The sequence below is a fragment of the Rutidosis leptorrhynchoides genome, chromosome 4, assembly GCF_046630445.1.
Source record: "Rutidosis leptorrhynchoides isolate AG116_Rl617_1_P2 chromosome 4, CSIRO_AGI_Rlap_v1, whole genome shotgun sequence".
NCBI lineage: Eukaryota > Viridiplantae > Streptophyta > Magnoliopsida > Asterales > Asteraceae > Rutidosis > Rutidosis leptorrhynchoides.
Genome location: NC_092336.1, coordinates 135809011 through 135821439, shown reverse-complemented (window position 1 = coordinate 135821439; position 12429 = coordinate 135809011). Strand labels below are relative to the sequence as shown.

Sequence of the window (12429 nt, the reverse complement as noted above, 5' to 3'; positions counted from 1 at the left end):
ATTATTATTCACTAAATTTAATATTTTATTAAGTAAAAGCTACTATCTTTATATTTTTAAATAAACAATCTTTCACATAAACAGGCTCATAATTTATGTGTTAGTATTCAATATTAATATTTTTAGATACAAATGTTATTAGTAAGAAATTTTTTTTTTCACTGTAATCGTTTTATACATGTAATATATATCAATAGTAATGTTATCGAATACTAATTTATACAACGGTCGTGCAAAACACGGGCTCACGTTAGTATTCAATACTAATGCTCTTGATACAAGTAATATAGTAATAATTGATTTTTTTTTTCATTGTAACGGTATTATATATTTGATCAATACCAACGTTATCGAATACTAATTTGTACAACTCTCGTGCAACGCACGGGCTCATAAAACTAGTATAATATATAGAAAGTAAATGGCGTTTATGCAGTTGGGTTTACAAATTCAATATTTTCGTAACTTTAATACTTGTGGTATTGGTTACACGAATGTGTTTCAAGAATGCTCATTGAATATGAGTGATCCATATCTAGCGGTTTAACATTTGTCGCCTTGTTGCTACGTTGTTGAATCATAAGAATTTTAATTTCGAATAATTCTATCATTGATCCATAATCGTCTTTTGGACTTTAGGAATACATGAAGTCATCAAGAACATGTTTGTCTACGAGATGTGTTTTTTGTTGTGTACCAGTTGTTTAAGATGGCCATTAGATTAGGTTTATATCATTCATTATATCTGTGACACTATTTAAGCTATATAACTTAATTGTTCATGTTATTATATATTATACATAAATATAAATATAAATATATAAATCTCTGTAAAGTCGGGAAAAAAAATCAGTTATGTTATAAAGTCAGGAAATAAATTCGATTATCTACTTGAGTATTGAAACACAAAATCAGGTGATACTTGGGCTCTTGAAGGCCTAATGGGCAATTGAAGACCCAATGGGCAAGTAGCCCACGCACAAACTTATACATACATCCGTGTCTTGTTTCCCTTTTGTGTTGATGATATTTTCAAAATATATGAATTAGTTGGAATTAATAAAACCTATTCACTTATTTGGTATGATGAAGTGCCTTAATTTAAATGTTTATAAAAACGTTATTTAAATAGTACAAAGATCCTGTCTTAGGATATCTCAAATTTCTTTTCTTGTAAAACTTATCATACATAATCCAGTCATATGATTATACCAAAAACAATAACAATTAAAAGAGAAATGATATGCTTAGAAAACTTTTACAAATATTTTTTATACAAACTGATGTGCCACAAATCAAATAAGAGAGATATATCATATAAGAGTGAGAAAAAATAAACCAATAGGATATTGAAAAGTTTTACAAGACCATAGCTCTAATAATCTTCTAACAAAAAATCTAAAACATGGGCTTGTTCCTTAAATAATTACAACAAACAAAATACTGCAAATCTACAGTATACAAACATCAGCTACATTCTACATTCATTTAACAAGTTTATTTTAAGTTCGAAAATCGATCATAATCAGACGATAGCCCAGAACTTTTTTTGGCAGATTAGTACCTGTTCCGTTTGCTTTTGTTGATTTTCAAGTATATGTAAATTAACATCCCATATGAATTTTGGTGCAACCTCTCTTATTCTTGATATGATGGATTCATTATCTCTAATAATAATATAGCTCTGCAGCAGAAAATAAAATAAAATAAAATAAAAATAAATAACCGTTTACATAAAGATTTTGCATTTGAGGGTGAGAAACATAACTAGGTTGGATATCAAATCAAATAACGTCTTAAAGTAACGATTTTGTTGATATATATGAAAAAATGATAATAGGAGTAAAAAAAAGATACCTGAGGCCGTATTAGACGGTCCATCTCTAACAATATATCTTCCAATAAGCAACCGTCTTGATGGTCTCCATAGTGAGAAAATAGATAATTCGCATGGAGCAGATCATATGTGCGTGGATAAGATGAGAATGGCTCACACCTATAGGTGGCAAGATAATATCATTATGATGTTGTGGCGGCAAAATGGGCGGGTAATGCAGTTTACCTAATGGGTCAACTGGGTTCGGGTCAAAATGGGTACCTTTACACAATGGGTCATAATTAACACCAATAATTACACCGTTATCTAAACTCACCAGTCATGAAAAGCACCAATTAAACCCCGTTCATAAATAGCCGACAACGTGTTGTTCATTGTTGCGGGGACCACATTCATTACCCATATAGGCCAAGTACTTAAAGAAACCGCAAATCCACCATAAACGGCATTCATGTCCATAACATTTCTAACCGTGTTATCATCCACATTCAAAAACCTCCAATACTCACGCACTTGATCCTGCCAATAAAGGGTATCAGAAAGAAACTTGTCTCGTGTGACACCTACAAAAAAAAAAAAAAATTAAATAAATAAATAAATAGTTAACCTCAAAAAACTCATGCAACATCACTTAAGCGTGCATCAATAAAATACGTACCTATACGGTTAAGACTTTCGGAATACATCGAAAAACGTTGTGGTATAGGAGGGAGTTTTTGATGATCGAGATCCTCGGGGCCAAGTGTAACACAGTTTTTTAATGGAATTTTCCATGATATCTTGTTATCATGTGATGGGTCACATATATTTATAAGATTTTGTTCTGCGTTTTGTTGAAGGCAAACTTGATCGGTTTGTTTAATCCATATTGCTGTTTGAACTTTCTTAGCAATAAGCTTCCAGCACATTCTAGAAGTTATATTAACTAGCTTATCCCATATAACAGGGTAATCTTTGTCCTTTCTGTAAGCTGGAGGAGCGGAATATACAAAATACCCGTTTGGCCGAAGAAGACGATTGATTTCCTTTAGTAGAATCCCATCTTAACATTAAAAAAAAAAAAAAAAAAAGAAAAAAAAAAGAAAGAAAATTTGGATTAGTATATAATAGAACAAACATGATTGTAAGTAACTGGGAAAGTATCTTACTTTTTGTCTACGAAGGACTGAAGGTGGTGATTTCGACCCGTTTACTTATCAATGGGTCAATCCGGGTTATGATTTATCCTAATTAGTCAAAATTAGTTAACCAAAATGTTCAGCTGAAAAGTGAACGGGTAGAAAGTAGCTTATTGTGTTGTTAACGCGTAATCGTACCAAAATAGCTTTATCCAGGTAGAATAGAAGGTTTTCCCTGTTCGGGCTACCCGGGCGAGTAATCCGACCGCACAATCTGATGTACGCAGCCTAGCAGGATTACTGGATTACTCCTTGGCTGTTTCCAACCATCCCTGGCCACCACTAAATATTCGGCCTAGACAGGATTCGAACCTGAGACCTCTTGCAAGGAACTCAGGGCCCCAACCACTTGGGCTATCTAGTGATGGTTAACATATACGGAGTACTTTGTAATCATATTTATCCTCAAAAATAATGTATGAAATAATAAAAAGTGTGTTCATATTTCATGACCCACTTCATTTAAACCTGTTAACTAATTCATCTGATAGGCTCATTTTTCTAGCTCAAATGAAGACTCAAATGTAATATAAATTTTAAAAATATATACCATTTGTGTGCCAATCAACACGGCATCTTGAACAATGAACCATCTCAAAAGACTGGCTGGGATAAGGAAGCTGTTTTGTAGCTAAAGAAGATAACATAGCACCGATTCCACGTTCTAAAGCAAATTGAATTTGATTTTCGTGACCATCTTTTGGAGCAAACGACATCGTTTGTATCTTTAAAGGAAGAAGATATGCAGAAAAGCTCGCAACTCCACAACCAACATCAAGAACTTGATATACACCAACCGAACGAAGATCACCAGTCTCATTGGTAATCATATTTCCTAATCTGCATAAAGTATACACATTAAACATAGCTTAATTTCAGAGTTTTTTTGGCAATTCATATGAGTGCAAATTGCCTAAAAATAAAAGAACTTTATTCTGATTTCTAGCTTGGATGGAAAAATGTTTTTTTTGCAATCGGGAAAAGGCTCAAACTATCAAAAAGAAGACTTTTGGGGTGATCTGCGACATTAACGTTTTGACCAAAAAAGGAAGTCAAATGGTCAAAGTTCTTAACAAGTCCACACCCAACATCATTTTGACAGGAAATTAAGATTACTTCAACTCATTTGGAAGAAAAAAAACAAAAAAAAACAAAAAAAAACCTTGTTGTAAGTGTCATATTAAGTGTGTTACACAAAAATGTAATCGGAACATAATTTGTTACCTTTTTATTCAAATAATCCAATTATTATCCCTTGATATATTGCAAACTTTAGAAACATATTGAACTAATCAAAATCCTTAAATGGTTCGCATATATCAGTATGTAAACAGTCTTCTGCTCAAGGCACAAACAAAGAGTACTTCTAAACAAAATTTGAGATGAACGCGTGCAACTAAAATAGCGTGTAAACTAAAAGAAAGTATATATTAATTACCTCTGAATATATTCACTAGCTCCATGTTTAAAATGTGTACCACCACCAGGAAACCACCAAAGTTGACCCTTTTCGTGCACCCAATTTTGACCACCTTTGACTTGTGCAAGATGTGTATGATTCACATTACTCCTCCATACGTAGTCTCGACTAGTTGGCCATCTAATTGGAATCTTGTAATCTTGTGGTGGCGGTATCAAGCAAAATAACCGTTTTTCTAGTGGCGGACAATGCCTTTCTAGATCTTCTCTTCTAGAATGATCTAAATTTGGGGATATTTCTTTTATATATTTAGGATCATGACAAGGTATGTACTCGTTATATTCAATGGGGCATATATTCAACCCAGATTCTGGAATTATAAGTGGTGAGTTACGGTACGTAAGAGTAACTTTGTTAGTAAATATAGGTCTACCTGCAAGCATGAGACATTAATCAGCTTAGATGAATTAATACATATACATATATACGTATAATAATTTCTTCATGTTGACTCGAATGTTCTATTCTGTAATCTTCAACAGACTGCAAGAACTGAAATAGTAACCAAGTTTCACTATTAACTATGCGTACACGTCTGACGTAGGTGTATCTGAAAGCAATCTTTCTACCCTCGTGTAGAGGTATAAGTACTGCTCACATCTTACCTCCCCTTCCATGAGGGACTTTTTTAAATACAACCAGGTTACATTTGCAGATGGGGCATGCCAGTTGTATACGATCGATGCCAATTGTATACTATCGATGACATGGCATATCAACTGTGCACAACAACAACAAAACCCAATACCACATAAGTGGTGTATGGGGAGGTGAGATGTAGACAATCCTTCCACTATCCGAGAATAAAGACAAGTCATTTCTCCACCCAGAGTCAAAATACTCTCAAAAATAGAGAAAGTCATCCCTCTCTCTATTCGACGGATAAAGAGATTGCTTTCGAGTGGACCTCCGGCCAATAAGTAGGAAAAAGTTTAAAAAATAAAATAAAATTGAGACGCCATGAAAAATGGTAAAATCAAATTTTCATGGGTTTTAAATCCTGCCTGAAATTTAATTTAGGCTCTAAGAGTCGGTCAAGTCGCCAATAAATCGACGCTTGCTGTTGCCAATAAATCAACCGCGCACAACCGACGCTCAAATTTCAATATTTTCAAATTTGTGATTGTTTTAGGAAAAGGAAATTCTTCTTGACATACAGATCAGCAGATCGATTACCTATGCATGACATGGCATGCCAGTTGTCTTAGACCGATGATGTGGAATGGCAAGTTTTCAATTAATATGTCATGTCAGCATATGTAACAAGGTTGCAGGTGACTTTATGTGTTAACAATTTTGGAAGAAAAAGATTGGGAACTTGCTTGACTAAAATAGTACAACCACAGCTGAAAAATCAAGTAATATAATCCCAAACCCTAGTGACTCCTTTACCGCTTACAATTTCCTATTGGGTTCACTCTTTTACCAAATTATTAACATGTAACAAGCTAAATTCACCAAAATCAAGTAAATGTTAACAAACCCATATAAAGAATCACCACAATTGTAAAAGATACAACCTTTATTGAAAAATAAAGGATATTAATTCATAATAGTCGATTTTCCACATTTATTTACATCTATGATTTCTAATGGGCTCACCTTTTTATTAAGTTATAAACATGCAACAAAATTCAACAAAAATCAGGTAATTCTTAACAACCCCATCTTAAAAAAAACCATAATTAAAATAAAGACACAAAATTTATTAAAAAGTAATCAAATTTACAAACTTACCTAATGATTGTGATGATGAAGATGATATTGACAAAGAATTGGAATTTTGTCCAAAAAAGGTTCCGGTGTAAAAAGATGCAGTGATTACTAAAAGAACCAAAAGAATTGTTTGGCCTGATTTTGAATTAAAAGCTGATGTTGACCAACTGAATTTACCCATTTTGTGTTGAATAGAGTGAAAATGGTGATGTGAACGAGAGAGACTAGTACGAGTATTAGGAACTAGGAACAGGATATTTGGGAAGCAAAGCTTGGTGTCACTATTCACGTGCGCCTTCATGTGGTCACGTGATTTGAACAAGTTGTATGAGTTTCTTTATTTTCTAGAACTAGAATAACATTAGGTTACCCGCTATGTACGCCACCCACCTTCCGCCACCATTCGCCACCCCCTCACCACCGCTGCCAGCAAATCGCTACAAGGGCCGCCAGTTGCTCCTGCAACGGGAGTAACGGGTGTTAGAGTGTGGCGCACGTCGATTTTTTGAATTTGTATTCGGCCGTTGCTATTTTTTTTTCCATTTTTTTTCTTTTTCGTTTTTCCAACCCAATTTCTATATAAATACCCCACTACTCAAAAACATACATCACTTTCAAATTTTAACTCTTTCAAAATTCACTCTAAATTTTTATACAAAAAAATGGTTTCCACAAACACTGTTACGTTCGAGATTCACGGAGGCGTGTTGTTTTCCGATGACATGGACCGCTACGACGGTGGGGGTGTCGATTATGTAGATGTGCCGGTTACTGGCCTTCTAGTTGGCGAGTTGTTCGATTACTTAAGGCGTGACCCTCATTACGGTGAGATTTCGCATTTCGCTTACTGGAATAGCGAAAAACACGTCTTCAAGTGGCTCGAGGATAACGATAAATGGGCATGGCTACTCGGAACCGAAATAATCAAATCCACAAATGTCTTGTTGTATGCGAAACATATTTGGGACGAGCTTCCTCACGACACCGATGGTAGTGCGGATGGTTGTTATACCGATTAATCGGTATTTTGTTTATGTAGTAGTGTTTTTTTTATGTATTCATGTTTTTTTATGTATTCGTGTTTTTTTTTTATTTATTCGTGTTTTTTTTTGTATTCGTGCTTTTTTTTTGTACTCGTATTTTTATTATTTTATGTAATCGTCTTTTTTATTAATTTTATTTGTATTTTATTTTGTTTATAAATGTTATTTATATTTAAGTTTTAAATAATAATAAAAAATGAGTAAAGTGAGGTGGTAAAGTTTATGATAGTGAGTATTTAGTGAAAGGAATGTGAAAGAAATGTTAAAGGGTTTGTGCTGATGTGGCGCTGATGTGGCAGGGAAAATGTTAGTGAAAGAGTTGAACGATAGCAAGTGGCCTTAGGCTTCTTTTACAGCAGAGTCAAACGAAATTCGTCATCTCAACTGGTCAAAACTGACGTCCGATGACGCTGTTAGCCATGCATTAGGCTTAACGACGTCAGTTTCAATTCGAAAAAAAAAAAACTCAGGCATATTTGGTGAAATTTGATTGGTTCGAGGAGTTTGACCGACTACAACGGTATTATTTGTTAAAGAATATAATCAAAGAAGTATACCTTGGAATATTGGCACTTTCGGTAATATGACTCTTGGATCAGAGTAAGCATTTCTCATCATATCCATTAATAGGTAATGATACGCATACCCGATTGGCTCGTGTTGCGCATCACACTTGCACCTTATGTGCACATCCCTCGCGCTCTGGCACTTTAGGCGTAAGTAAATGTGCGCTAGCGTGCGCCAGGTTGGGATAGCGCGCTACACGAAGATGACGTGTCCTGTACTTACCACGACCTCTGTACAATGACCGACAGCTAGCAAAAACTAATAGTATTGTTCTCTGGTCCCCTCCACTGACCGACCAGATAGTACAGACAAGAAAGCAACGTGGAACACGTGGCTCCAATAAGCAAACAGCACTGTAGCTATAAATAACGGACTCGAATCACAAGGCAAAGGATCCGTTTTTTGGGAAGTTACACACATACTATTTTTAGCACCCACGTACGGACTACCCGCGCTATTCATATAGCGCCTTCTTTACCCGCGCTACCGGACTCACAACATATCACTAGACACTCTCGATATACAGGTAACGTTCTATGAACAAAACCCTATACCCAGCGCGAGCCATTGCTGATCGGACCGCCCGCCGATGGTGGGTCTATGTTTAACCCACCCCGCTGAGATCCTCATCTTGCAGGGGTTTATTCACGGTACTCCGGACCGGAGAGTTAAACTCAATTGACCCTTAAATCCCTCTTTATTGATGTCAAGCATGGACCGAACCCGACCCGATTATTCTATGCTTGATCATTTGGCGCCATCCGTGGGACATACAAGTTAAAAGGTTTTGATTTGATCATTTCTCTATATGTCCACTACTCATTTATTTTTTCTATACAGTCTTCCGTTACGAAAAGATAAATGCATTCAATGGTCAACTGCCGACAGCAGCTAGGAACTAAGCGCAAAGCCGACACTGGCGGAAGCTCGGGGGCAACAGAGATATCGTTCCCTGCTATCCAGATGTTCAACACTTCCTGCACGCCCATTGTAGTACATAGATACCTACCTGAATCAGATCATGGTGTTAAGCGCCTTCATATGGACAATGGCAGTAGTGTTGACATCATGTACGAGCATTGCTTTCGATAGTTGCCCACGCCGATAAGGCGAACCATCAGACCTCCGACCACGGCCTTATCTGGGTTTTCAGGAGAATCAGCGTGGCCCATCGGGATTCTAGACTTGAGGTTGGAGCTGAGGGACAGCAAGGATAAGTTTAAAAGGCGCACTGAGAGCATCGAATTTTGTGTAGTGCGCTCATACTCTAGGTATAATGCTATACTGGGAAGAACCTCCATTAGAAAATTCGGCGCTATACCATCCACGGTCCATGGGATGGTCCGATTTCCAACGGAAAGAGGAGTCGCCACTCTCGAATCAACACCGCTGGATGCCTTATGCGCGTCTGTTACCGATAAAAGTAGTGCCACTCCAGAAGAGAAAGGCACGAACAAATGGTTGGTCATAGTCAATTCCAAGTATCCGGAACAGAAGGTAAAGATAGGAGGAAGCCTGACACATGAAACTAAAGAAAAGCTGAGGAACATCCTCATTTCCAACTCCGACGTGTTCTGTTGGCGCGATGCCGACATGACTGGAGTACCTCATGAGATAGCGCAGCATTATCTCCGCGCTAGTACCAATTTGACACCTATCAAACAAAAAAAAGGGACTGATGACGCCCGAAAGAAGCGGGTGGTTGCGCAGAGAAGTTGACAAGTTAGTAAGGGCTAATATCTTGCGCAAAGTGAACTACCAGACATGGGTGGCTAACCCCGTGTTGGTAGCCAAGTCCGATGGAACGTGGCAGCTTTGCATTGATTTCAAAGACATCAACAAAGCCTGCCCTAGGGACAATTATCCGTTGCCAAAAATAGACTAGAAAGTCGAATCGCTAGCAGGCTTTAGGTTTAAGTGCTTCCTAGACCTATAAGGGATATTACCAAATACAAATGGCTGAGGAAGACGAAGAGATGACCGCGTTTCACACAGACCAGGGGATATACTGTTACACCAAAATGCCCTTCGGACTAAAAAACGCGGGTGCTACCTATCAGCGCACCATAGATATAGCGTTCGCTAAACAAATTGGGCGCAACCTTGAGGCGTATGTTAACGACCTTGACATTAAAAGCAACACCGAGGAGCAGTCGCTAGCAGACATTATCGAAACATTTAACACGCACAGAAGCATTAATATGAAGCTTAAACCCACTAAGTGTAGCTTAGAAGAAGGAAACTTCTTAGGGCACATCATGACTCCGCGTGGAATCAAAGCAAACCCTAGGAAGATAGAAGCAATTGAAAAGATGCCCTCTACTAAACCAAAAAAGCAATTTCAAAGCCTCAATGGGAAATTGGCCGCATTAACGCGATTCCTGTCTAAGACCGCTGAAAGATCGCTTCCGTTCTTCCATACTTTAAAAGATTGCGCCAAAAAGTCGGATTTCAAATGGACTGATGAGGCAGAAAAGGCATTCCAATAGATGAAGGCGCTCCTCAAAGATCTTCCTACGTTAACAGCTCCCATTGCAGGTGAAACTCTGATACTTTACCTTGCAGTATCTAAGGAAGCTGTTAGCTCCGTCTTAGTCGCCGAGAGAGGAGACGCCCAAATGCCAATATATTTCGTCAGCAAAGCATTGTCAGGAAGCGAATTAAATTATCTCCCCATAGAAAAACTCGTATACGCGCCTCGTCGTCACTTCCCGTCGTCTACGCAAATACTTCCAAGCGCATCCAATCACGGTACTTACGGACCAACCCATTCGAAAACTGCTCTACAATTCGGAGATATCAGGAAGACTGAACAAATAGGCGATAGAGCTTGGCGAACATGAAATCGCATACTGCGCCAGAAGCACCATTAAGGGACAGGTGATGGTCGACTATCTGTCCGAAACAGCCACTAATATGCCAGTAATCTGCGACCCTGAACAACTCCCTGCACCTTCTCCCGAACTATGGGAGCTCTATACCGATGGCGCAGCAAGTTCTGAAGGCGCTGGTGCAGGTCTAATCCTCACGGGTCCACATCAGGAAGAGCATACATACGCGCTGTGGTTCAACTTCAAGGTGACAAACAATGAGGCAGAATATGAGGCACTACTGGCTGGAATGCGCATAGCCCGAGAGTTAGGAGTAAAAAAGCTACAAGCCTATGTGGATTCACAATTAGTCGCTAATCATATAAATGGTACGTTCAATGCCAACGACAAATCTATGCAATCATACCTGGCTCTGGTCCATTCTCTAGCGGATACATTCATCGACTTCAGGATCAGTCAAATCACTAGGAGCCAGAATAAACATGTGGATGTACTCAGTAAGTTGGCAGCTCTCACCTTCAACCATCTGGAAAAGAAGATATTAGTAGAGCAAGTTTTCAAGAAATCCACTGAGCCCGAGGTAACGGTTGCATACGTCGAAGAGGAAGAAGCAACCTGGATGACGGACATCATAGAATTCCTGCGAATGGGGTCCTTACCCGAAAACGAAAGGGAAGCAACGAAGATCAGGGTGAAAGCGCCAAATTACGAACTGCGAGGACAAATCTTATATTGAAAATCTTATCTAGGCGCATCCCTACGCTTCGTGGGACCCAATGAAGCCACTACAATTATCAACGATATTCACAAGGGGTCTTGTGGGTTACACTCGGGATCGAGGACAGAAACTGAGAGGATCAAGCGACTAGGGTATTATTGGCCCAGAATGTACGCTGACACAGCAGAAAGGATAAGAGTTTGCCAAGAATATCAGTTGCACGCACCTGTTAGTAGAGCGCCGCAACACCCTATGATACCTATCACGTCACCATGGCCATTCTGCAATTGGGCTATCGACATAGTGGGACCTTTCCCAAAGGGCGCAGGGAACGCTGAATACCTAGTAGTCGCTATCGACTTCTTCACCAAATGGGTGGAAGCGAAACCCCTGCGCACCATCACCAGTAAGCAGGTCAGAGACTTTTTCTGGGAAAGCATTGTATGTAGGTTCGGGATTCCAAAAGAAATTGTCAGCGATAATGGTACACAGTTTGAAGGCAACCCCTTCCGTAGCTGGTGTCAGGATTTGAACATCAAGCAGTGTTTCACCTCCGTTGCACATCCTCAGGCAAATGGCCAATGTGAGGTCACGAATAGGGATATTGTGCATGCCATCAAAGAAAGACTAGGAATGAAGCGCAGCGGGTGGGTGGATGAGTTACCCAAAGTCCTATGGGCACATAGAACGACACACAAAAATATCACAGGGGAGACACCATTCAGCCTGGTGTACGGTTCGGAGGCGGTAATACCAGCAGAAATAACCTTACCAACAGAAAGAGTTCTGTCATATAACGAGGGTGAAAATGATGAAAAGCTACGCACAAATTTGAATTACGCGGAGGAACGCAGGGAGATTGCGGCAATCCGTGAAGCCACTAACAAATAGCGCATTGCAAAATATTACGACAAGCGCGTGCGGGCAAGAACATACAAAGTAGGAGATATTGTGTGGCGTGACAACCAAGCAATCAGGGCCCAAAATACTGGAAAGTTGGGGCCAGACTGGGAGGGACCTTATAAGGTCTTTGGAATCAGTAACACTGGAACTTAAAAA

At 38.7% G+C, this 12429-nt stretch overlaps 2 protein-coding genes across 2 annotated transcripts; one reads left to right on the top strand and one right to left on the bottom strand.

Annotated features, from left to right (window-relative positions):
• Positions 1 to 1318: 1318 nt before the first annotated feature.
• Positions 1319 to 9990, bottom strand: LOC139840185 (probable methyltransferase PMT6). The gene is made up of 7 exons (XM_071830413.1): positions 6233 to 9990; positions 4454 to 4868; positions 3566 to 3855; positions 2496 to 2879; positions 2154 to 2400; positions 1858 to 1996; positions 1319 to 1684 (listed from the first exon to the last, which is right to left on the bottom strand). Exons 1-7 carry the CDS (start codon positions 6510 to 6512, stop codon positions 1526 to 1528), a joined length of 1914 nt encoding a protein of 637 aa, XP_071686514.1. The 5' UTR covers positions 6513 to 9990; the 3' UTR covers positions 1319 to 1525.
• Positions 9991 to 10737: 747 nt separating this feature from the next.
• Positions 10738 to 11388, top strand: LOC139841031 (uncharacterized). The gene has a single exon (XM_071831267.1). The coding sequence runs from the start codon at positions 10738 to 10740 to the stop codon at positions 11386 to 11388; it is 651 nt and encodes a 216-aa protein (XP_071687368.1).
• Positions 11389 to 12429: the final 1041 nt, after the last annotated feature.

Coding starts and splice junctions, on each gene's coding strand:
- LOC139840185 (XM_071830413.1), bottom strand. CDS start 6,512: ATGAAGGCGCACGTGAATAGTGACACCAAGCTTTGCTTCCCAAATATC. Junction 3,856..4,453: donor GCTAGTGAATATATTCAGAG/GTAATTAATATA, acceptor TACTTTATGCAG/ATTAGGAAATATGATTACCA. Junction 1,997..2,153: donor ATTGGTGCTTTTCATGACTG/GTGAGTTTAGAT, acceptor TGCCACCTATAG/GTGTGAGCCATTCTCATCTT.
- LOC139841031 (XM_071831267.1), top strand. CDS start 10,738: ATGCCAGTAATCTGCGACCCTGAACAACTCCCTGCACCTTCTCCCGAA.